General features: G+C 43.3%; 1 protein-coding gene across 1 annotated transcript in view; it reads right to left on the bottom strand.

The window, feature by feature from the left end:
• LOC134323001 (F-BAR and double SH3 domains protein 2) overlaps positions 1–27,470 on the bottom strand; it is a 100,533-nt gene that overhangs the window by 27,078 nt on the left and 45,985 nt on the right. The window contains exons 4-8 of the mRNA XM_063004407.1: positions 7,789–7,868; positions 6,345–6,489; positions 5,001–5,134; positions 1,268–1,322; positions 195–323 (exon numbers count right to left, since the gene is read on the bottom strand). Coding sequence (XP_062860477.1) covers positions 195–323; positions 1,268–1,322; positions 5,001–5,134; positions 6,345–6,489; positions 7,789–7,868 — 543 coding nt within the window. The remainder of the gene's footprint in view (positions 1–194; positions 324–1,267; positions 1,323–5,000; positions 5,135–6,344; positions 6,490–7,788; positions 7,869–27,470) is intronic.

The following is a 27,470-nucleotide window of genomic DNA, read 5'->3' as shown; positions in this document are numbered from 1 at the left end:
CAACTCCTCTGAACTGATATTATAAAGACCTAAAACTTACTCTGTTAAAAATGGGTGTGGCTAGAACTCCAAAACTTAATAATTAAGAGAGGGTGTAGCTAAGTTAATTTATCCCAAATTTCCATTGGGATACTTTGCTATTACAGCATTTTCACACAGAATGAAATGGTGTGTTAGAAAACTCAGCTTCTCACCTTGATGCAGTTGGCCAGGTCGGTTTGATAGTAGCGATCGTGGTGTGCATTGGCGGCTGCGAGGGTTAGAAGGTACTCGTTCCTGGCGTGCGTAGCTTTGGAGTTACAGTCACTCTTCTTGGCTTTCAACTACAACACAGATAAAACGTTATTATTTTTTCTATTTATTTAAGCATTTTTCTCCTGATTTTAGCGTAATCAATCTGTCTTCCGCTGCTGGGGATTTCTGATTGCATTCGAGAAAGGTATATTTCCTGCTCACGCCTCCTCCGACCCATGTGCAATTCTAGCGGACCACTTCTTTTCATCTGCTCAGATGCCTATATCTGCTAATCAGGGTTCTTACACAGCGTTAGAAGACCCCACCCACATAGTCCGGTCATCCCACCTAGTGTCTGCTGCATATAGTGTCTGCTGCAAGTACTGCCAAATATGCCAGCTAGATGGCAACGCCAAGTTTCAAACCGAGGAGTTCAGAATCTCGGCGCTGGTGTGCTAGCGGTATATCCCGCTGTGCCACCTGGGCACACAAAACATTATTTTGATTAAAAAAACACTGTATAGGCAAACGTATGTGTAATATACATGTAGAAGCATGTTCAAGTGGTCATCAAAAAGTTTCCGCACTTTTATATTTTGGTTGGAAACGGTGAGGGTGGGAGGAGCAGTAATCGGTCATTTCTGAGAGACGCTTATAGTCCGGATTTAGCACCATCCGATTTCTACCTTTTTGGACGCTCAAAGAAGCTTTAAGGGGAAGAAGATTTTCATGTGATGATGATGTGAAAGCAGCGGTTTCCCACTCAGGAGCTGAGTCTCACCTACTGCATAAGAGCTCCAAGTCTAGAAGGGTAAGGGCTAGCATGTGCTAGCTCTGAGATATTGGAAGTCATCTCCAACCCTATCCATAACCCCAACACTAACCCCACTCGGCGCTCGGGTGGCACAGCGGTAAAGTACACACACCCACTACTGCAATCTGGTGATCCGGGGATCAATCTTATTGCTAGGCCTTTCAAAAAAGGACTCGGAGTGATAAAAGGTGATGAAATTCAAAATAAAGTTTGACTCACTTTGACGCTGGCCTTCTGTAAACTAATCCTGGACTGAAACAGACCCAGCTTTGACCTGTAAAACACACAAAACATTGTAAATCAAGCCCAGCTCAAGCAGGCGTGATGCCCACCATCCTGTGGAATGAACAACATTCAGAGTGGAACCTGTGCCTCCAGCTAACATGACGTTACAGTGGTTTTGGATAAACAGGACCTGGATTGTTCTGGAGTAGTGAAAAGCAGGAAACACATTCAGACTGGAGGCTGTGGGAGGTAGATAGTGGGTAATACAGATTAAACCCAGATTAGCATCAGTGCAGATTTAAAGAGGAAGGAACAGAAATTCTAAAGAACCAGGACAAACCCAGATCAGACGGAAGCAAAAGCTATTTTACATCAGCACCAGTCTCAGCAAGCAGTCAGGACAGGACAGATTCCTTTTTATTTCATAAGAGGACAAAATATTCAGGAGGAACCAAACCAATAGTCTTTGGGCCACCGTTGCACGTTTGTACACGTCTGCAGTTCCTGCATCAGGTTCGAAACAGTCAAGAATCAAGCAGCCCTCACATACCCAGCAGCACTACTAAAGTTCTCTTTGAGCCAAAAGTCTGGCTTGACTCAACCAACTTATCAGAACTCAAGGCTTTATCTGTATTGCACCCAGCTGGTAGTGACATGAAACTTTCCTGGCTGTCCAATAGGTCTCAAAGACACCAGCTTCCATGGCCGCAGTGGTAAAAACACACGCTAGCACAGGGGTCTTCAACCTGTGGGGCGCGCCTTATCCAGGGGAGGGGGGCATGGCGGAAGCAGCGCTTGGTACACGTGACCGAGTGCTGTTCCACCAAGGGGGGGGGGGGGACGGGGGGACACAAGTCGTGCTCGGCACACGAAGGGGGCGCATACCTAAAAAGGTTGAAAACCCCTGCGCTAGCACACCAGAGCTGGGATCTCTAATACAGTGTATCGAATCTCAGCTCTGCCATCCGGCTGGGCAGCCACATGAACAACGATTGGCCTGTTGTTCATATAGGGGTGTGGTATTAAACCGGATAGGGACTCCTCGTACCTGATGCACTACGACCTCTGCTGGCTGATTGATGGCTCCTGCACAGAGGTGGGGAAAGAGTGCAGATTAGGGTGTGTCTCTCAATACACAAGGCTGAGTTGCATACGTGCACTCGCCTAGTGTGGGTGACAAGATGCACACGGCTGCTGCCCACATGTCAGAGGGGGTGTGGGTTAGCTTCGTTCTCCTCAATCAGAGCAGAGATCGGCATTGGTGGAGAGGAAGCATGAAGCAATCGGGCAATTGGACGCGCTAAAAAGTCGAGAGAAAAAGGGGAGAAAATGCATAAACAAAAATATATAAAAAAAGACACCAGCTTTAGTACGGTACCAAACATCCCTGTTCCAGTACCGAAATTTCTGCTTCAGCACCAAAAGTTCCTGTTACAAAAGTTCCTGTTATGTTTTATTTTGAAAAAACAGATTCTCTTTTAATAACACCTGTCTGTTCCTCTTGACAAGTTTGACATGTACCTATATCAGTCATGTGATATCAAAAAATTAAGCCCACAAGCTAGCTAAAATGAGCAAAAACAAATGTCTCAGGGTTCCCACTGATTTTCCATCATTGGTGAGTAGTATTTTTGCTTGTCATACAATTTCATTTTAAATCCTCCCGCCCCCGCCGGTCTGTGAAATTATATCTTATATGAAACCGGTCTGTGATGCAGAAAAGGTTGGGGATTGCTGTGCTACAACACCAAAGGTTGCTGTTTCAGTAGCAAAGTATTACCCACTGTACCTAAAATTCCAGAACCAAAGTAATACCAAAGTAAGGTTGCCACTGTTGGGCCCTTGAGCAAGGCCCTTAACCCTCAATTGCTTGCAATGTATACAGTCTTAATTGTAAGTTGCTTTGGATGAAAGCGTCTGCTAAATCAGTGGTCCCCAACCACCAGGCCGCACAGAAAGAATAAATAAGAAGAGATTCCATTTCCAAAACATTTCGAGTGTTATTGTCTCTAAGCAGCGTCTCGTTGCAGCGAAAAAAACTCATTTTCAATCACTTGTGAGCAGTATGAAATTATATATTATATGAAACTGGTCGGTGGTGCAAAAAAGGTTGGGGACTGCTGCGCTAAATGCTGAAAATGTAAATGTAATGTAATAAAGGTTGTTGCCCAGCAGCAAAGTTCTAACTTCTATACCAAAAGTGGCAGTTACTGTAACAAAGGTGCCACTTTGAGATCTGAACCAATTGTTTAGGGTTCATTCTAAAACAAGAAGTGGCCCAAACAGCCACAAATTCAGGGCTTTCTTTCCATAGGAGAAATGACTGGAACAGTCGCATTAACAACAGTACCTTTTGTTCCCAAAACTACAGTCATTGTGGTCCTATAACCAAAACCCTCGTTGATCTGCTGTTGTCCAACGGAAATATCACAGCTTTATTTATCTGGAACCAAAAGTTCTGGTACTTTGTAGAGTATACAAGGGCAAAAATAATCAGCCACTTTTCTCGCTTAGACTGAACAAACATGGCAGACAAATCCCTTCACTTTAGAGCTGGTAATAAAATGCAGCACATGGCCAAATCTATACTGACTTTACTTGGCAGCCCTCCTGCAACATCATCAAGCTCTACTTATTTTTCTTCTACTTCTCTTCTCTGTCAGGTATGTGATTGCATTTGCTTCTTGAGGATTAAGTTTACAAACATTAGAAACTTGGTTCTTTAGAGAAACCAGAACCTTTTTGTAGAGTCTTAGCTGAGTTTGATATTTTCTGGAGAACGCTCAGGCCCACAGATCAGCGTAGTTTGATCTTCAACCTTGGTAAGGAACCTGTCTTCAAATTAACCTTAAACTTTTAATGAACTGGTTCAAAAATATACATAACACTGGATTTTGTTCTCTCATCTTGAATGTGTATGTGAGCACCACTCAGTTTCAATATTCTGTATAGTCCTTGTGTACGTACAGAAACTGAAGCCCAGGATTTTTGTAGCTATTTTTTATCTGCTGATTTTGTTCAGCTTTAATTCACTGTTATGAAGGTCGGACATTGTTTACACAACACACCCTAGGTGATTTCCTGTTTGCATTCCAAACCAGTGGTGGGCAGAAGATACTGGACTAGTAGCCGGATGATCGCTGGTTCAAACCCCACCACCACAGAGTTGCCACTCAGCCCTTAATTCTCAATTGCTTGCCCTGTTATTAGTTACAACCATAAGTCGCTTGGGATTAAGGCTGCTGCTAAAGGCATAAGAACATAAATGTAGGCAGCTTCCTATGTGTTATATAGTGTGTAACTACACCACTGGTAGTGCATTAATGAAACATTCATTGTTCAGTAGTGTGAGGTGCACTGCAGGAGATGGACATTGGTTCATGAAATTCCTCACAAATTTCTACAAACTTTAAATCTAAGTAGAGATTAAGTCAAGATCTAGGCTTTAAAGTCAGGTCCACATTAACAAAGACAAATAAATCTCTTTCTATTTAAGAATGGATAAAAATTTTCAGTTTGGACTAGGCTTCAGTTTTAATCATCATAATTGTATTTACTTTAATAGCAAAGGATTACATTAGGACTGATTAATGGGTCTGAAAGTCAATTGTAATCAAGCAATAAACACGGAGCCCCGAATCATTACTTACAGCTGTGTTTTTATGATAAGGCATTAAGTAGAGCCATTAGCAGTAGCGGTAGCACTAGCAGCAGGTTTGGTACTTACTTGGCCTCAATGTCTGCTTTTTCCCGGACGGCCTGGGCCATCTGCTCCAGCTCAAAGTACTTCTTTTTAGACTTTGCCAGGTCCTTTACTGAGTCCTGAAGCTCAGCCTGGATTCTGCCCAGCTGCTCGATGCACTGAGGGAGAATGGCCAACAGAGGGAGCCACCACAAGGAGGCAAAAAAGAGGGGCAGTTAAATACAGATCACAGTACTATAATAAAAACAGTACAGTTACAGTAATGTTTATACGTTTATGAAACATGCACCTGCCAGTCTGATTAAAGAAGGTATGACCAGGTATGGCCTTTCTACCAGTCAGTCTTAATAAAAAAGGTGTCACTTTGGTACCTGTCAGTCATAGAAAAGGAGATGTGGACACTAGGGGCATTCAAATCACACCAGTAGTTCCATATGAAGTGGATTACACAGAGAATTTGGACATTTCAAGTGAAATCCTAAACCGCAGGGAGTGAAAGCATTTAGTGGGAAGGAAACTTCACACTGTGTAGGGAGTGGTGAGTAATGGTTCATCACTAGACGGGAAGATGACAGCAAAGTTTACCCATCAGTCACCGAGTGTCTTGCAGGTTAAGACAGCTGGTGCATTTTTAAAGAGCAGCAAACGGTACTAATTTAGCTAATTAACTGATTAACACAATGTTATCCACGGCAAAAGAACGATCAAAGATTGCTGTCAACACGGTGCTCTGACGTTTACGTTATGACGTTGTGGGATGTTCTGTATGAAGGGATTTAACCCTGAAGTCTTAGCCAAGAACCCGTGATTATAATAGAACAGAATAGAATAGAAGGCCTTTATTTGTCATATATACATATACACGTGTACAGTACAACAAAATACTTGCTTTGCATATCCCAACTTGTTTGAAAGCTGGGGTCAGAGTGCAGGGTCAGCCATTGTACGGCGCCCCTGGAGCTGAGAGGGCTAAGGGACTTGCTCAAGGGCCCAACAGTGGCTGCATAACAGAGCTGGGATTCAGACTCCCACCCTTTCAGTTGATAGCCCAACGCCCTACCCACTAAGCTACCACTGTCCCAAAAGTGTGTAGGGGATACAAGAGCACTGCTTAGGGACCCTGTAGTACAGAATCCAGATACTGTGTTTTTTGTACCTGTCAGTCAGACTAAAAGAGGTGTGGCCTCTGTACCTGTCCATCCTATTGAAGAAGGGATGGCCTTGAAGGACGTGTGGCTTTTGTATCTGTCAGTCAAAACTTGGAACTACTTTTTTATAGTTAAAAATGCTAATTACATGTGGTGTTGATCGTATTGTCATGTGACATTATTGAACTGTTTTTTTAATAAATAGAAATGAGGGCGGAACCTTTTTGAGCTGCTGTTCTTTGTAAAGTCGGACGGTTTTGGCAGGGTCCGAGATCTCGGTTTTGTAGTTCTCACAGACGAACAGTCGAGAGTGGGTCACCTCCACGGTGTTCTCCAGATACGCTCTCCACACACCGTAGATGTTCCTGTAGTACAACAAGCACCAAAAAAAGTTCTTTTAACTCACAGACACAGACACATGTTTACATACACTTGTAAACAACATGAACGCCATGAAGCTTTAAAAAGTCTGTGATTTCTTCTTTTTCTCTGACTGAATGAATGACACACACACTTCTTTGTCCAAAAACCTTTGGGAGTTTCAGTTCTTTCTTAAGTTTGGTGTGATTTTTCTGGAAATATTACTACAGCAATTCAATTTAGAGGTGTAGAAAGTTCTACAATCATACAGAACGTGGGTAATACAAAGCAGGGCTAGTATTGTTAATTTAAGCTGCGGTAGCTCAGTGGTTATATATATGCTGCTGGGGGATCTCCGATTTTTTGCAGTTGAGGAGGGTATACTGCTGCTCACGCCTCTTCTGACCTGTGCACAGCCCTTAACGAAACCATTTCCACCCATGCACTCTGCCCAGGCGCCTCTATCCGCCAATCAGGGTCCTTACACAGCGTTTGAAGACCCTGCCCACATCCACATATTCCGGCCATTCCTCCCTGCAGGCACTGCCAATTATGCCTGCTAGATGGTGCCCAGTTGACCGGTGGCAATGCCGAGTTACGAACCAAGGAGTTCAGAATCTCGGCGCTGGTGTGCTAGCGGAATGTCCCGCTGCGCCACCTGGGCGCCTAGAAGGTTGCTGGTTGAAGCCCCACCAATGCCAAAGTAGCCACTGTTGGGCCCCTGAGCAAGGCCCTTAACCCTCAATGTCTTAAACTGTGTTCAGTCGTAATTGTAAGTCACTTTGGATAAAATCATCCGCTAAATGCTGCAAATGTATATGTAATGTAGTTTGACTGCACCTACTAAAAAATACATGGAACAGTTGGTTCTTGGTCAGGGCTAAACTACGCACTAAGAGATTTTATAGAATGAACGCCTTTATTTGTCATATATGCAAATACAAGGGTACAGTACAACTAAATTCATATCCCAGCTTGTTTGGAAGCCGGGGTCAGAGTGCATGGTCAGCCATTGTTCGGTGCCCCTGGAGCTGAGAGGGTTAAGGGACTTGCTCAAGGGCCCAACAGTGGCTGCATGGCAGAGCTAGGATTCAAACTCTCAACCTTTCAGTTGATAGCCCAAAGCCCTACACACTAGGCTACCACTGTCCCTTTTAGGGAACAATGAGGTCATCTATTAACCTCAGCCAACTGTGCCTGTTGTGCGTGTTGGGCCACTGTGCCACCTGATCAAAACCATTTTTAACCACTGGCACGTGTCTATACATGCTGTGTGAGTGAGTAATGTGTGTGTAGGAATTCACCTGTAGTCCGTGCGCTTGTCGTCAGGTTTGATGCCAGGCCAGTCCCTCTTCAGATACTGATTGGCCAGCTTCTGCAGCGCCTGTAACCACATCAAACACAGTCGACATGAAGAAAGGCGGCATTAATTGGCTGTTCCAGTTAGTTATTCACTCCCAGCACGATGCCCGTGCTCAGTGTGAGGAACTCTGTGTGGTGGTGGGACCATATGTGAGTTCTCATGACCCAGTCATTAAACGCCATTTATCACCAATCAAAGAGATTCCTGACACCAAAGAACGGCGACATCGTTAAACAAAAGCAGAGTCAGAACAGCGACATCAACAGACACACATACACCATACTGCACCACGTTACAGCCCGTATACCAGCCTGAATACAGTGACATATGCTAGCGCTAGTCAGCGAGATGTATGTGCGTGTAAGTAAAACTCCATATGGGAAAGTTTAATGCACAATTACAGTACAGACCCCCCACTGTGGATCTGACATATGGCTAAACAAACGGGGGTTTCTGCTCCAAAATATTTGGTACACAGGGTGGTACCCCCAGCAGCCCTACAGTAATGAGGACTGCTCGTCTGGCAGTACAAACAATGGTCTCCAAGTGCCCTGAATAAACACCGCACTTATGCCACTGCCACCTGCCACACTGCCTACTTAGAAACAAAACATGCTCTCACTGTCGAAGCTTTGTCTACATCAAATCCAAAAGTATAAAAAGATATAAAACAACAACAGATTAGCGAGTGTATTTTGCCATTTTACTTAGTGACTTTACTTTCCTAGGTACCAGTTAAAAGCTTAAACTGACGTTTTGTTTTCATTGCAAATTACAGCACAGCAGCCAAACACAGCAAAATATCCATAACCACTGCTTACCTTACATTGTTCCAGATGCTATTACATTTATAAGCGTGTGTCCCATTAGGAACAGAATCCGTTATTTTGTAAATGTGCTTATAATTAAAAACCTCCAAACTTTTCCCAGTTGTGAAGTAAAACACAAACTCGTTAGAAAGCCAATCAAGCGTTTCATTGACACATCATCTGTGTGACGCTGCAAACTAAATACATGCAAATAACAGCATTTCTTACTAACAATTACAATCAGAAGGTCTGAATTTTTCAGAAAGCGGTTCTTACAATTATTAGCGCCAATTCTGTAAGAGCGTTCCATTCACATTATCTGTTACTGTGAAGTGCACTACGTAGGGTATTCGTAGGGTATTCGTAGGGTATACGTAGGGTATACACGTAACTAATGTTGGTGACTTTTGTTGGACAAAAGTCATTTTATGCGAGTCACGAGTCGAGTCCAAGTCATTTGAAACGAGTCCGAGTCGAGTCTGAAGTCGCTGTGTGTGCGACTTACGTGCGACTTGGACTCAAGTCGCAGACTCAAGTCCCCATCTCTGGACAGCACTGCTGGGGATTCGAACCCTAGATCCCAGCGGTAGTGGGCTAGCGTAATTTACTGCAATGCCACCCAAGCGTCCCAAACAAATAGTGCCAACTGTAAAGTATGGTGGAGGGGGAATAATAGGAATAATGATCAGGGTGCTTTTTGATACTTTGGGCCTCTTGGTTTCAGTGAAGTAGAACTACATGAAACAGAACTGTAAGAAACTCTGTGCTTTTAACTTTAAGGAAACAGTTTGGGGATGTCCTTTCTTAAGTAATATAATGTTCCTATAAACAAATCACACTACATAAATAAATTATTGGTAAGTTTGGTGTAAAAAATTCAGACTGGGTCTGCACAGATCCCTGACCCCAGCCTCATTTAGATGAACTGGAATGCAAACTGTGAGCCAGGCCTCATCTCCAGGCAGTCCTGCACACATAAGTACTTCTTGTTTATAGAATAATCAATACATTTATTCATTTATTCTCACTTTTCAGCCCGTGTACGTACAGACAGAGAGACGCAGACAGAAACCACGGCTCAGTAACCACCTGGTTGCGGGCAGACAAAGGAAGGAGGGAGTTGTCATAGCAACCAGTGCCGACTTCCTCTTCCTGTGTGTCCAGATAAGCCAAACTGCTAAAAATCCCCGACATGAGAATGCACATTCCTTCAGAGACAGGAAGACATGATGCATAACGATACGACAGAGCCAAATTAGGTATTGTACCATGGTGTTTACTGGTGCAAACCAGCCACTTTAGACCGGCCATGTTCCTGCCAGACATTACATAATCACCAAACATCAGGAAAACAATAAGACCCTATCGGACAAGTCTCCGGGTGCAAAAGAGATGGCCAGATTGAGTACTTGGCCTGGAACTTCAATATTTGGAATAGGGAGGATAGGGTCAACAGTGCACCTCTTTAATCTACTTGTGTATCAGGATAGCAGCTGTTTACAGTGGTGCGTGCTTCAGTTGCACAATTTCCTACAAACTAGTTCTTCAAACCATGTGTACAAACTTGACAGACTTGTGGTGTAGTGTGCTGTGCTGACAATGTTTGATATACACTGACCAAGCATAACATTATGACCACAGGTGAAGTGAATAACACTGATCATCTCTTCATCACGGCACCTGTTAGTGGGGGGATATATCAGACAGCAAGTGAACATTTTATCCTCAAAGTTGATGTTAGAAGCAGGAAAAACGGGCGAGAGTGAGGATTTGAGCGATTTTGACGAGGGCCAAATTGTGATGGCTAGATGACTGGGTCAGAGCATCTTCAAAACTGCAGCTCTTGTGGAGTGTTCCTGGTCTTCAGTGGTCAGTATCTATCAAAAGTGGTCCTAGTAGGGAACAGTGGTAAATGGGCAGCCAAGGCTCATTGATGCACGTGGGGAGCGAAGGCTGGCCCGTGTGGTCCGATCCAACAGACGAGCTACTGTAGCTCAAATTGCTACAGTACTTTATGCCTCGATGGGTCAGGGCTGTTTTGACAGCAAAAGGGGGACCAACACAATATAAGTAAGGTGGTCATAATGTTATGCCTGATCGGTGTATGTGTTTACATATTAAGTGCATTTTGTCCCTTTGTGGACTTCATAATCAATGTAAAACTGTGCTCCTAACCAATTCTGTGGACGCCGAGAGGGGTCAAAACACGGACGAGTATTTTTGTCTTTCAACCGTTATGGTAGCTGTGCTGTGTAGCTTTTTGTAGCTTTGTAGCTTCCAATTATTCTATCATTTAATTGATGAGTGTAATTTAATGAATGCTGTGAAATGTGGCACTTTTTTGTATAAATCCATGAAATCTGTGATTTTTGAAAAACGAGGTCCATGAAATTAAGCACATTTTGCCGTAAATTTAGTAGGCCCCTAATTATGAGCATTCCTGACCTTTAAACTGGTTGGGAACTCAATTGGCACATTGCTCTTAATACACTAGCCAACCACTGTAGAAACCTGAATTTAATCTCTCTTATGCCACCGACCGCCACTTGGCCACGTCTACCAGATGGTAGATGGAATGAGGATTTTCTTTTTGCCACTACAAGTGACTCCTACTGTCTGGAGGAAAGTGTGTTCTTCATTTGCGTTAAGACCTAGCTGGTGATAAAACAATAGAACTGATGAATCTCCACCCAGTAACTACCTGTCCTGTCATAAATGTAACCAAGGTGTGTAAAACACCCTAATGTAAAGTGGGTAAAATCCTAATAAATAAATAAAACAATAGGTGGGACTAGACACATGTAACCTATGGCCCTCTTTGCCCATAATGGAGGTGGTGTATGCAGCAGAGAAATTTAAAATTGGACGAACAACCAAAAAACACTCCATATTAATGGTATTGGAATGAGATGGCAAGCAAGCTTATGGTCAGGTGTCCACTTATTTGTGGCACTGTGAGTTTTCATTTGCCTGTAATGTTTAGGCAAGAATCTTATTCACATCTGGCACAAGTGATGCGTGTGACATACGTCTTTAGTTTTAAGTATAAATAGTGGAGGCTGGTTTACTACAACCAAACAAGCTAATGGTTGCTAATTGTACCACCCCTGTGCTGGCTGATGAGAGCTGAGTCTATCACACGCCCTGTCCAGAACATGTGCGATCACTGGCTGCATCCTCTCCCATAGTCAGAAACCCCAGTATAAAGAAATGCGCTATGCACTTCGTGAGTACCCCAACGCAAGTTCAGACGCCTCGACCAGACAGCAAAGATCATAACTGTACAGCAGCACTAAAGCACCCTCGACCTCCCTCACTGAGATCCGAACACGAGAGCTTAAGATCTCAGCGGTGGCCTAACGCATTAGACCGCTGCACCACCCAAGTGCTACATGCAGCATTTTCAAGGTCATCCAGTGCACCACTCGAGGAATCTTTACACACCACCACTGCTAACCACATTTCTGCTCGGTGTGCTGTGTGGAAGGCAGTCCAGCGGTTCTGACTCCAGCTTTTTCGATTACACCATCCATCAGCTCAGCGCTGCTCTTCTGAGAAACGCCCACGTAGATAGATGACTGATAATGAGGGGGGTATGGGCTGGCAGATACGGGTATTGACTTTGGAACCGAGTTTGTGCTGAGTCAGGCGGATTGATACGACAGTGAACGGGTGAGACGGATCGGCGACGGCACTTTGTGCTTCTTTAGCAATAACCTCAACAAGATTAAAACAATAGGATGTCTGAACTTCCTGTGGAGGCTAATGCACACAGATCCACTAATCATATAGCGGCTACAGGAGTGGGAGTGAGGGACTGAGTTTAACCCTGTAATGGGTGGAGGTACAACCCACAAGCACTGCCTATAGTTGATGCTATTAATACTTTGAATCTAGAACTTTGTAGGCACACTAGATTTCTTCTCAATTTCCTCACAAACACTAATATAAAAAGCATTAACACACCAAAAACAACTGTAAATACCTTTACTAATAATTTATTCGGTGCTTTTGGATCAAACCTGCAGCTATAACTTATTATAAGTTTTAAAAAAACTGAGCATGCTCAGGTGACAAAGCAGTGAAATACATGAGCCCACCAGTGCTAAGATCTCGAGCTTTCAGGTTCGAATCTCAGACACTTAATTGGCTGTGTCTGCAAGGGACAGGACAAGGATGAACAGGGTTCCCTCATAACTGCTGCAATTACGACCTCTGCTGGCTGATCGATGGTGCCTGCACCCTGAGACGGCGGATAATGATGACCAGTGTGGGACTCGGATCCACATATGAACTCGCCTTGTGTAGGTGAAAAGATGCCGTTGATATCGCACACGGGCCGCTCAGGTGGCGCAGCGGTAAAACGCGCTTTCGAACTCGACGGTTCAAAACTCAGCTCTGCCATCCGACTGGGCTGGGCGCCTACATGAACGACGAATGGCTTGTTGTTCATACAGGATGAGAGCCGGACAGGGACCTCATAACTGATGCAATTACGACCTCTGCTGGCTGATTGATGGTGCCTGCACAGAGATGATGATAATGCTGATCAGGGTGTAGCTCTCTGTACACAAAGCTGATCTACATATGAACTCGCCTTGTGCAGGTGAAAAGACGCAGTCGGCTACTGCACACGTCGGAGGGGGCGTGTGCCAGTCTCACTCACCTCAATCAGAAGTGGAGTTAATTGGATATGACTAGATTGGGAGAAAAATTGGGAAAAATGCACAAAAAAAAAAAAAAAAAGTGCATAGAGATCATTTGTGGCCCCCCTCAATCAGGGAGAAGGTTGCAATTGGGAAATATGACTATATTAGGGAGAAAAGGGAGAGCAATGAATAAATAAATTCTTGTAAAAAAGCAGTTCATAGCCGACTTTTATACAGACTTTATCCTATTACATATGAAATCTAACATCAGGAACTTATCCATATAAACACAACACAAAACCACCCACTTTTTTTGGTTAAAAATGCTGTTTCATTTGGACAGCAATCAAATCTGATAAAAAATGTTTAATATATCACTATTAGTATAAACAAGGCATTATTATTTTTTTATTAACGTGAATATGAACAGCATTATCTCATCAGCATCATGGGAAAATGAAAAGGCAGAATTGTGCCTGAAGCAAGAACCATCTCTGCAACATTTCACCTAATTTTATCACTTCGACCCCAGTGACGCAATTCCCACAAGCTAATGTAAAACTGGGAACTGGGAGGCCGTCTCTCTCCCACTCCACTTTTATACTGGATTTCCTCCTCTGTTCACACAAACTGCAGTCCATCAGAACCTTTATAACCCTTCATAGGCTCCCCTTTGTATGCCTTTCTCCAACACGGTCACTTTCCAGAAGCACCTGAGCCCTGCCCCAGCCTGGTACACAATAGAGACATTGAACGGGCACCGAGCTGGCACTGTGCTTTAACAAAGCTTCCAGAAGGTTGGATGGGCATCACCCTGCCCTGCAGCTGGACTCATTGAGGCCAGTTTTAGCAATAATTCTGGAGAAAGACTGACACAAGGCCTTGGATCACTCTCTATAGAGCTTAATGGATAGAGAGGTGGAGGAGTGTTCAGAGTTCAGGAGGAGTGTTTTTGCCCCCAAAGCCATTCGTCTCACCCACACCATTTAGACAAGGGGTGGAAACCGCCCCGGTTTGGCACAGTACAATAGGGAGGAGTAGCTGCTGAAAAAGATGATTTATGTAGTGTGTAAAGTTTTGTGGACGCGAGCTAAATCAGTGAGGAGACCCCTGCCTGGGCTTTAGGTACAGCTGGACTGGATTTAACTGGTATCTTTTTAAATGGTTTGGGGATTTCTGGAGAACAATTAGTTTGCTGAATAGCTGATTCAGGTGTTTAATTTAGCTACAATACCTATTTCGCTTTTCTTGACGTTCTGAACAATATGCTAGCGAGAGTATTCCATTCATCACTGAACAGCAGCCAGCTTGGTGTCCATTACACTCCGAACATAAAGCACACAGCCCTCTTTTCCACTCACAGTGCTGCTGCCAATACTAAATAAAGGGATCAACAAACCAGCTGCTTCTGAAGTGAAATCATTATTTATTAACGTACACAAAGTCAGAATTAACCAGCCAATCAGATTCTTCAGCATCATAGATCCACAGCACTTATCAAGGGTTACATACACTTCAGTAATGTAATAATGGGAAGCTGCAGGTCTACATTAGACTGTCGGTAATACCGTCCGTTACCATCAGTAGTACTTTACATACAGTTTATTTCCAGTAGTAAGGTAATACTGTATATTTTCCTGACTTATTGATGGCGCTTGCACAAAGGCGGGGAAAGAGTGCGTTGATCAGGGTGTGTCTCTCCGTACACAAGGCTGATTTGCATATGCACTCATATGGGTGGGTGACAAAATGCATACGGCTGCTGCCCACATGTCGGAGGGGGCGTGTGTTGGTAGGTGGTATATTTTACACTGCTGCTCAAAAACACTGTATCTAACTCTAGTTCAGTACCATTGAATACGTTTTTACTGTTAAAGGATTTTTCTTCCGTTTTTCGCATTGTCCCAAATGGGGAAATTGGGGTTTGATCCTCACCAGAGAGTGACAGTGACCTTGGCCACATTCATGACAGGAACAATAGTAACTCATCACACAAGATTCATCAGTTCACAAGGTTATATCGAACACAGTCATGGACAATTTAGTATCTCTAATTCACCTCACTTGCATGTCTTTGGACTGTGGAAGGAAACCGGAGCACCTGGAGGAAACACACGCAGACACGGGGAGAACATGCAAACTCCACACAGAAAGGACCCGGACCGCTTCGCCTGGGGATCAAACCCAGAACCTTCTTGCTGTGAGGCGACAGTGCTACTCACTTAGCCACCATGCCGCCCCAGTGAGTAAGTAAGCAAGCAAACATGCAAGTTAGCAAGTAAGTGTGCCTTGCCCTGTGATAAACAGTCGTCCTGTTTGAAGTGCGCCCCTCCCTTCCAATAATTGTTTTCAGGCCCTGGTGCTGAAACTACTGCAATCCAGACCAGGACTTAGCCCCTGGTGCATTGTTTCTTGGTTTTTAGTTATTTGGTGTTAAAATAGAACCAGTTTTGCCAGTTAAAAAAGTGTAAAATGGTTCCAGATTGCACACTGGTTCCAAATTGAAGCAAATCTGTGGACCAGACCCTGATCGTAACGCTGAAGAAAAATGCCAAAAATCCTAGCTGGTGTGCTGTGGGAGGGATTCTGGCTGATGTTTTATCTGTAATGCACCTCCCCTGCAGTGCTGAGACCAACTTGATAATACTCCTTTACCAAATAAAGCTAGAGGGGTGAACGCTATACCCTCCATGACCCCAGCGCTCTAATCAGCAGTGACTGAATTTCCTTTCACAGTGCACTTCTCTTTTCCGTACTCGATGCCTCAGGGTTCTGCAGAGAACACGGAAGAGATAAAAACATGTCGGCAAGACAAGCACGGCCAGAGGAGGTCTGGATTAGGTTAGCACGGTGCTGTGTGTACAAATCCGAAAAGTTCAAGAGAGAGAATAAAGAAAGCTCGAAGCATATGGGTACCATGTGTACGGATTGGTGAGGATCCAGTTACAATGTGGTTCAGACCAGTTTGCATGTCTGTACCCAATACCATCTTCTCATTCATTATCTATGGTTTTTTGTAGCTGGTGAAAGGAAATGCTCAGACTAAAAGGGGTCATTTGTGCCCCCCAGGCTACGCAGATGCCATATGCTGAATGTTCTTCTCATGTTCCTGGTGAAAGAGGGAAGATCGCACTGGCTCTAATGTCCTCCATGAAACAGATCTGTGTGTCTTCACTAAAACTAAACTAACTGGTTCTGATTATGGTTTTGGTTGACGGCTATATTGGTTTAAACATTTTGTATTTATTTATTTATTAGGATTTTAATGTCATGTTTTACACACTTTGGTTACATTCATGACAGAAACGGTAGATTCAAGGTTCAAGTTTTAACATCGAACACAGTCATGGACAATTTTGTATCTCCACCTCACTTGCAAGTCTATGGACTGTGGGAGGAAACTGGAGCATCTGGGGGAAACCCACACGGACTTGGGGAGAACATGCAAACTCCACACAGAAAGGACCTGAACTGCCCCACCTGGGGATCAAACCCTGGACCTTATTGCTGTGAGGCGACCGCTACCCACCGAGCCACCATGCCGCCCTAAACATTTTGTAAAGCAGAATCACTGGTTACAGTTAATAATTACAGGTGTAGGATTTGAATGTAATTAGAATTTAATACTGAAATTGTGATTATTTTTTAGACTGCAGATGTACTGTATCTCTAGATCCTAAGTGACATGTTGCCACTGTTCTTTTACTGTGACTGAATACCTGGAACACTTTACTTGTTTGCCCAGAAATACTTTAGTTGATTCATAAGTTCATTATGTGGGAGATGGATGGGACCGGATAGCAGGGCCAGCAGTTATGGAGGTTTAAATACTGGGCTGGGCTCCCACATTCAGAAGGTGTACGGTGGGAGGTGAACCTAGCTATTAAGGAAACATGCATCAGTGCACCCTTAGTGCTGGTCCCAAGCCTGGATCAATAGGAGAGTTGTGTCAAAAAGGGCATCCAGCATTAAAAAAAACTGAGCCAAATAAAAAAAATCAAATATGTGGATGAATGATCTGCTGTGGCGACTTCTACCAGGATCAGACGAAAGAAAACACTTATTCAGAAAGTTCTACACCGACTAGGCATAACATTATGACCACTGACAGGTGAAGTGAATAACACTGATTATCTCTTCATCACGGCACCTGTTAGTGGGTGGGATATATTAGGCAGCAAGTGAACATTTTATCCTCAAAGTTGATGTTAGAAGCAGGAAAAATGGGCGAGCGTGAGGATTTGAGCAAGTTTGACCTAGGTCAAATTGTGATGGCTAGACGACTGGGTCAGAGCATCTCCAAAACTGCAGCTCTTGTGGGGTGTTCCCGGTCTGCAGTGGTCAGTATCTATCAGAAGTGGTCCACGGAGGGAACAGTGGTAAACCGACGACAGGGTCATGGGCGGTCAAGGGGAACGAAGGCTGGCCCGTGTGGTCCGATCCAACAGACGAGCTCAAATTGATGAAGAACTTAATGCTGGTTCTGATAGAAAGGTGTCAGAATACACAGTGCATCACAGTTGCAGGGCTGTTTTGGCAGCAAAAGGGGGACCAACACAATATTAGAAACACAATATTTGGTCATAATGTTATGCCTTATCGGTGTATATTATCATTTAGCTTTGAGGCATGGTCTCCTGATTCCTGATTACGATTTGTGATGTTTTTTTGCCATAGTTTGGAAGATCCTGTCAACCTGTACTGAGAGAATTTGAAGAAGAACGCCTTTGTTTATCATTTATATATGTACACAAGCACAGCATAATAAAATTATTTTTCTGCATATATGGTCAGAGCACAGGGTCAGCAGGGTCAAGGACCCAACAGTGGCTGCATAGCAGAGCCTGGATTTGAACCACCACCACTGTCCCACATATGAATGAAGGAAAAGCAGTAAAATCACATCTGAAACAACTAAAGTTACTTCTGCAAGATGTTTAATGCTTCCAAACGTTCCGAAAAACACTAAAAAAATACCCACTCCAAAAAACCCACTTAACTAATTTGCGGACTTTTTGTGGATTATTATTATTTCTGGCAACCTGTTACAGCTATGCCCTTTAGAAGAAGATTGTATCTAAAAAATGCCAGAATTAGTTGGTGCTGAGGGTCAAAAGTGACCCAAGGGGTGCAGTGATGGTGTGAATGGGGCGAGTCTGGAGGGTGGTTCATTCTCAGATTCATCACTCTATTATCCACTTTCTCTTCTATTTCAGACAGACTGGATCTGGACTCAGTGGGATAGTGACCAAAGCTTTGTTGTCCTCTTCACCTCTTAACCTGTGACTTCTTGGCCTGGTTTGACCCGCTGAGGAGCTGAAGCGGATACAATGGAAACAGATTAGGAGGACACGGCCAGGGTCAAGAAGAGAACCTATATATTGAAGTCTACTGATTAAAACACACACAGACCCACACACACACTTTTCAAGCTAAACTAAGAGAAATAAAAGTTCACAGCCATGTGATGAACCACTAGATCTTCATTAAATTTAGTGAATTGATTAAATAATACCAGTTTTCCTGTTCCCAATATCCCAGACTTCAGAAGAACGCCTTTACTTGTCATATACACAGATACACGTGTACCATACAATAAAATTTGTTTTCCGCATATCCCAGCTTGTTAAAAGGTTGGGGTCAGAGCGCAGGGTCAACCATTGTACAGCAAGCCTGAAGCACACAGGGTTAAGGACCCAACTTGTTCAAGGACCCAACAGTGGCTGCATATCAGAGCCTGGATTTGAACCGACAATCTTCCAACTGATAGCCCAAAGCTCTACTCACTAGGCTACAACTGTCCCCTTCCATCACATGTGAGGAGAGTTTGAAATGCCATGGTGTATTAAAACACTGGTCAAAATCAGATGGGGTCAGTACCAGTACATTGAAGCAGAGCACCAAAAAAAGTTCATGTGAAGACCTTCCAAACGTCTGGCCTTAGGATGACCTCCCAAAAACGATGCCACCTCAAATACATCACCCCTAACAAGGACCAAGTGTCAACCGTTCCTAAAGCACCAGCCCTGTTTCCACCCATTGCTGGACAAAAGAGGAGGTCACACCGAACAGCCGTCGGTTATCAACCTGCACTAATAGGATCTTATTCTTGCCAAGCAGGCTAACATCAAGCCCTCAGTTCCTGTTGCAACCAAAAATATCCACCCCCACCTCCTCCCTTAACCTTAAAAGGTATTATGGGGATGTGTATATAAAAAACCTACAACAAAGAGTTCTCAGTAAACAGAGAAAAACATTTACTGATACATACGAGCCATTCTGAGAAAGTAATTTAATGTAGTTTTAAGTTTGAGTTTCATTTGAACTCCTTGGATGTTAAGTGATCTTCTTATCATTACCACTGAAACATTTGTCCCAGCCTTTACTAGGTCACCCTTTAAGTCTTTTGCAGTAACATGGAGGTTTTTCTTCAATATCCAAATGTGATTGCTAAGGCGTCTGGAAGAAATGCTTGTTTGGAACGTCATAACAAAACTCCCATTGGTGTCTCTAAGCATTCGTCTTTCACTCATTGCTCTTTGGTTGCAATGAAATGATCTCTGCTCAGATTTTGGAACAGCTTCTTAGTTTCCAGCATGGTTGCAACTCACCATGAACACTAGAATCTCTGGCTGGTATTTACGAGGGATTATCAAAAAGTTTCCACACTTTTATTTTTTAATTTAAAACGGTGAGGGTGGGAGGAGGAGTAAGTGGTCGTGTTTAAAAGACTAAGAGACACTTATAGTCCAGGTTTAGCACCATCTGATTTCCACCTTTTTGGACGCTCAAAGAAGCTTTAAGTGGAAGAACATTTTCATGTGATGATGATGTAAAAGCAGCGGCGCATCAGTGGTTACAAGCTCAACCAAAAACATTTTTTTGCTGATGGCATTAAAAAGTTGGTACGATGCTGGGAAAATGCATCGGAAGGTGACTGTGTAGAAAAGTGATGTCATTTGTTTTTGAAATTCTTATGAAATAGAGTTTAAAAAGTGTGGAAACTTTTTGAAGAACCCTCATATATTACACATTAGAGCTGAAACAAATGAAGGACGATTACTGAGTCCCAATAAGTTATTCATGCTGTTACCCAACTTTAGGTCCTACGTTTTCTTTCTTCATTTGCTGCAACGTTCAACTGATTAAGCTTTTCAGGGTCACAGAGTTATAAATGCCAATTTTCTTTCAGGAGTGAGTTTGTTTGTTTGTTTATTAGGATTTTAACATCATGTTTTACACGTTGGTTACATTCATGACAGGACAGGTAGTTACTTATAACACAAGATTCATCAGTTCACAAGGTTAAATCAAACACAGACATGGACAATTTAGTGTCTTCAATTCACCTCACTTGCATGTTTTTGGACTATGGGAGGAAACCAGAGCACCCAGAGGAAACCCACGCAGACATGGAAAGAACATGCAAACTCCACACAGAAAGGACCTGGACCGTCCCGCCTGGGGGTTGAACCCAGGACCTTCTTGCTGTGAGGTGACAGTGCTACCCACTTAGCCACTGTACCGCCCCTTTCCAGAGTCACTGAGTTATAAATCCCAATTTTCTTTCAGGAGTGTGATTATTTCATGTGGTATTTTTTTAAGTGCTGCCAAATACACCAACACCATAAGTTTGTGGACACGTAACATTTACATTTACATTTTCAGCATTTAGCAGACGCTTTTATCCAAAGCGACTTACACAATGAGCTGAACACAATGAGCAATTGAGGGTTAAGGGCCTTGCTCAGGGACCCAACAGTGGCAACTTGGTGGTGGCGGGGCTTGAACCGGCAACCTTCTGTTTACTAGTCCAGTACCTTAACCACTGAGCTATCACTGGCCCTTGGTAACCATACAAAATCATAGGCATCAATATGTTGTTCATCATCAGCATCTGTAAAAGCCTCCCGTGTCCTATGAGGGCTTTCTGTAAAATTCTGCCTCTGTGGGAGTCATCAATCCATGTCCATACTGACCCAGTGTGCAGGGGCACAGTCAGGAAAGCTACAGTAGGAAAGCTCTCCCCAAAGTGCTGCTACAAGCCTTGTAGCATATAATTTTTTCTACAGTACATTACTGTTTTTAAAATACATAGTACCACTATAATATGGGTGGACGGATGGACGGGTCAGTTGATTAATAAAAGGATGAATGAATGGATGGATGGTGGAAAAACAGATGGTGAGTAAAGGAATGGATGGGTATCTGGTGGCAGGATGGATGGGTGGATACATGGTGAAAGTATGAACTGATAATATGAGTGGGTGAACGGATGGCTTAATGAAAGTGGATGGATGAATGAATGGCTGAGTGAATAGATGGTGAAAGGATTGGTGGGTAAATAAAATGATAAATGGTTGGATTCATGAAATGATGGATGAATGATTACTGGTGGGATAAAAGGATGAATAGATGGATGACTGAATGGATAGATGGCTGACTGTAACAAACAAAGTCATGTAACTGTACACTGTGTATAATTCTACCTCCTGCAGAGTGACTAATGCATACTGGGATATGACCTCTCCCCCCACATACCTGACAGTACTGGCTCCCCTGTGTTCAGGTCTAACGCATCTTATTGGCTTTTAAAGTAGCATCATTAGGTCTGTTAGTCAGATACTGATGGACACAGGCACACAAACACACATGTAGAATGATTGAGGACGGCTGAGCACCATCTAGAGATCACGACTCTTGATTAGGTTCAAGTGCTCCACTCCATTCCCATCTCTCTTCCAGTCCAGTGGAGAAATCTTTATGCTGTCTTTAATGTGTACTTGAGAGAACTCGAGAGAAAAAACAACAACCCAGAGCTCAGAAATGAGCACAGAAACAGTCACATTCACCCAGTCCAGTTATGTCCAGTTGGACCCTCTGTCCTTCTCTCGTTGCTGCATTCACCCCCAACCTGATTCAGGAGGTGATATTAAAATCTTGGGGTGTTGGGGTGGGTTTTAAAGAACTACATCTGAGTATATTTAAACACAGCATCTTGTTTTAGGCAAAAACCTGAATGGAAACACCAGACTGAGCATTTGAACAGTTTTTACGTTGACATCGTTATCTGTATAAAAGACACCTGTCCACAGCCTCAAACAGTCAACCATGGCCAAGACCAAAGAGCTGTCGAAGGACACCAGGAAGAAAACTGTAGACCTGCACCAGGCTGGGAAGAGTGAATCTACAATAGGCAAGCAGGTTGGTGTGAATAAATCAACTGTGGGAGCAATTGTAAGAAAATGGAAGACATACAAGACCATTGATAATCTCCCTTGGGGTCAAGATCTCATCCCGTGGGGTCAAAATGATCATGAGAACGGTGAGCAAAAATCCCAGAACTACATGGAGGGACCTGATAAATGACCTGCAGAGAGCTGGGACCAAAGTAACAAAGGCTACCATCAGTAACACACTACGTCGAGAGGGACTCAAATCCTGCAGTGCCAGGCGTGTCCCCCTGCTTAAGCCAGTACATGTCCAGGCCCGTCTGATGTTTGCCAGAGAGCATATGGATGATCCAGAGGAGGATTGGGAGAATATCATGTGGTCAGATGAAACCAAAATGGAACTTTTTGGTAAAAACTCAACTCATCGTGTTTGGAGGAAGAAGAATGACGAGTAAACACCATTCCTACTGTGAAGCATGGGGGTGGAAACATCATGCTTTGGGGCTGTTTTTCTGCAAAGGGGACAGGACGACTGATCCGTGTTAAGGGAAGAATGAATGGGGCCATGTATCGTGAGATTTTAAGCCAAAACCTCCTTCCATCAGTGAGAGCATTGAAGATGGAACGTGGCTGGGTCTTCCAGCATGACAATGATCCCAAACACACCGCTCGGGCAACGAAGGAGTGGCTCCGTAAAAAGCATTTCCCCATAGAAAATTTGTGGAGTCCGTGTTGCCCAGCGACAGCCCCAAAACATCACTGCTCTAGAGGAGATCTGCATGGAGGAATGGGCCAAAATACCAGCTACAGTGTGTGCAAACCTGGTGAAGACTTACAGGAAACGTTTCACCTCTGTCATTGCCAACAAAGGTTATGTTACAAAGTATTGAGTTGAACTTTTGTTATTGACCAAATACTTATTTTCCACCATAATTTACAAATAAATTCTTTAAAAATCCTACAATGTGATTTCCTGGATTTTTTTTCTCATTTTGTCTCTCATAGTTGAAGTGTACCTATGATGAAAATTACAGACCTCTCTCATCTTTCTAAGTAGGAGAACTTGCACAATCAGTGGCTGACTAAATACTTTTTGGCCCCACTGTATAACTGATGCAATTATGACCTCTGCTGGCTGATTGATGGTGTCTGCACAGAGTTGAGGGATTATGCTGATCAGGGTGTGGCTCTCCGTACACAAAGCTGATCCGCATATGAACTCGCGCCAAGCAGGTGAAAAGATGCAGTCTGCTACTGCACACGTGTCAGAGGGGGCGTGTGTAAGTTCGCTCTCCTCAATCGAGGCAGGGGTCAGCACCAGTAGGGAGGAAGCATAACACAATTGGGTAAAAACTGGATGCGCTAAAGATCGGGAGAAAAAGGGGAAAATGCATTAAAAAAATTTTTTTATATTAAAGATACATGAATTAATGAATTTAAATGACCTAGGTACATGTATTGTCACCAGTGCTTGAAGTGGACCAGTATTTACCGGTACACAGTAGCAGCAATTCTTCATTTCACTCGTTGGTGTACCATGTCTGTTTATCACATACCGTCTCTTCTTACATGCTAACAGTACTTTTTTAACCTCTCCATATCAGGTTTGGGGCAATTCAGAATGACTGTATTTCAACTACATTACCCAGGGTTCTCTATAAGATGCTCACCTTTTCCATTTCTCTTGTCTGGTCCAAGACAACTGATGATAATGTTAGTCTAAGTAACGTTATTTTATAATAATAATAATAATACATTTTATTTATATAGCGCTTTTCAAGATACTCAAAGACGCTTTTTTATCATGTAATACTAAATATGAAGAAAACCGGCGCTTAAACCCCTACAAGCACTGACCGTACGTATCCGCAGATGTTGATTGAAACAGTTGTTTGATATGTTAACCTTTATTCCCGTTATAAATTACTCACACAACTTGAGTACAATTATTGAGAGTTAGGGCTGAATGAGAAGTGGACAGTTCTTCACTTGCCGCCAAGTACTTGTGGTACCAGTTTAGTTCATTTTAATTAAAACTTAAAATTAAAAAACGAGTTGTGTCATGTACTTGGTGGAGGGTCAGTTCAGGCGTTTTTTATTTTTAAATTTTCTATTTGTACAACCTTTTCCCCCCAGTTCTTTCCCCTAATCTAGTCGTGTCCAATTACCCCGATTGCATCCTCCACTGATTCAACCCTCCACCGCTAACTGAGGACGCTTCTCAACTGACACACGCCCACGCCCCCGTGCTCAGTACAGACTGCATTTTTCACCTGCACGAGTCGAGTTCATATATACCGATCAGCACTGTGCACGGGGAGCCATACCCTGATCAGTATTATTCCTCAGCCCTGTGCAGGCGCCATCAATCAGCCAGCAGGGGTCGTAATTGCACCAGTTATGAGGACCCATGATCCGGCTTGCCCCTAACCCTATGAACAAGTGCGGGTGGCAGAGTATTTTACCGCTGCGCCACCTGAGCGGCCTGCATTGCTCTCTTTGTATTCTTTGCTTATTGTGCAGGAGCCTCTACCAGACAATAGGAGTCGCTGTTAACAGCAAGTAAATAAATCCCTATCCGGCCCTACCCTCCTCACAGTCTTTCCATGACTTCCATGACCTCATGTCCATGTCATCTTTGTTACATAAACAAAGCAGTCTTGTTTATTTTTTCACTTTTACACCATTAACGACATGTTAAAAACACAACGATTCTGTTTTTGTCTCTGAGAGTTAATCAATCAGAGCTCATTATCTCCCTCAGACGGACGAGGGCTTGACGTTGCTGTAGTCAGACAGATTTTCCTGCTCCAGGCCTCTCCAGTGCTGCTGCCTCAGCGTGATTGATCATCTCACCAACAAGAGTCTGAGTCACATCAGACACATGCTGACCTCATCTGAGTCACCTCGTTTATGTCCTCAGAGCTGAGTGTGGACCACACTAACAGACTTGTTGACTTAAGAGATCAATTATAAGCTTTAATCCTAGCGACACTATATGGACAAAAGTATTGGGACACCCGCTCTAATTATGAATGGATGTGTTTCTGCCATAACAGTTGCAAACAAATGTTATAAATCAATTATATTAAGAAAATTATAAGTTTCTAACTTTGCAACAGTTTAGGGAAGGCCCTATTCTGTTCCAGCATGACTGTGACCCTGTGAACATGAAGAAAAACTCAATTTAAATAAACTCCAGTGTCCTGCACAGAGCCCTAACTCCAGACCCACTGAACAACTGTGGAATAAACTGGAACATCAACTGAGACTTTATTTTTCTCCAAATTTAGCGCACTTAATTTGTCTTCTGCTGCTGAGAGATACGCGATTGCATCCGAGGAGAGCACTATGCTGCTCATGCCTCTTCCGACACATGCACAGCCCTCCTCTTCTCGCCTCTGCATTCTGCAGAGGCGTCTCTTCCGCCAATCAGGGTCCTTACACAGCGTATAAAGACCCACCCACCCAAACATAGTCCGGTTTTCTGTTGGTACTAGATTCTGTAAAGTTATGGTCTATTAAGAAAAGGTCTATTGTAAAAAGCACTATACAAACAAATTTGTATAACCAAAAACATGCGCTGTTCACTGGTCTAAAGTGGACCTGAAAACCAGTCCTGGCCAGATACTGGTCTGAAATCTGCAGGTTGGTCCTCCCCAGAGAGCGGAAAAGCCTCTGATTGATTCTCTGAAATTCCTTCTCCTACACTGAACTATATTTAGAAACACCAGATTAAACTGCTGCTGCTTCACGGCTGCACTAGTCATCATGCAAAATGGACCATTACTTCCCATTTCATTTAAAGTGTCCTCCAGAAGCTCTTTAGGAACGGGGTTTGCTCGTACACGCTCACGGCTGTAATGTGAGCATTATTATAACAACCCCAATTCTAAAACAGTTGGGACAGTGGTTAACACGCAAATGAAATAGTAAAGCAATGAGCTGTGAATGGTTTCTCTGGTATTTAATTGAGAACAGCACAGAGATTTTTATTGTGATACCTTCTCAGTTTAACTGATTTCTGTAAATGTTTGTATATTTGGTGTTTAGAAGATACTTAGGTGACTTACAATTAACAAGCCAGGGAAGTGAGGGCTGAGAACCTTGCTCAAGGGCTAAACAGGGGCAACCTGGCTGTAGTGGGGCTTGATCCAGCAACCTTTGGATTAGTAGTACAGAACACACACCATTTAGCTATCCCTATGCTCTAAATATACACTAATTCTTAATGATGCGAAGTCCAAAACAGTTAAGACTCTACGGCAAATTGTAAGCCATACGTCAACAACAACCAGAAATGCAGCCGACTTGTCTAAGTTCAAGCTAGGTGTACTCATACAAATTGGAAATAATAGATATTGAGCTTTCTGGGTTTGCTGGTATTGATCATTTCTGACTGGTTGATGTGTGTTGTACCATCCTGATCACCAGTGAGTTGCTTGTACACATGTAAAGACAGCATTAATGCTACGTGGTATAAGCATATAATGCCATTAAAACGTCTATTTCTGGGAGGTTCGTGCTTGTTTTAGAGAAACAATGCTGAGATATTTTATGTAGTAAGTGTGGACAAGTGCTAGACTGCCCTGCCTGCAGCCCAGACCTGTCTCCCACTGAAAAATGAATGGGGCATTATGTAACACACTATACACCAAGAACAATACCAAACTGTTGAGCAGCTGAAATGGTTTATCAAGAAATAATGGGAAAAAATTATTTTATTGTCACATGAAGCATATCATGACTCTTCGTACGTAAAACGGCCCTGTATAGGAACCAAACACTGGTAGGTGATAAGAAGCGGATTGTTCAGGTGGCGCAGTGGTAAAAACACATGCTGGAACCAGAGCTGGGATCTCAAATACATCGTATCGAGTCTCAGCTCTGCCTGCCGGCTGGACAGAGCAACCACATTGCTCAAGATTGGTCTGTTGTTCAGATAGGCACGGGATATCATAAAGCCGGGTAGGGACTCTCTCATAACTAATG

The sequence above is a fragment of the Trichomycterus rosablanca genome, chromosome 11, assembly GCF_030014385.1.
Source record: "Trichomycterus rosablanca isolate fTriRos1 chromosome 11, fTriRos1.hap1, whole genome shotgun sequence".
NCBI lineage: Eukaryota > Metazoa > Chordata > Actinopteri > Siluriformes > Trichomycteridae > Trichomycterus > Trichomycterus rosablanca.
Note: the sequence above shows the minus strand (reverse complement) of the source record. Positions and strands in the feature narration are given on the sequence as shown.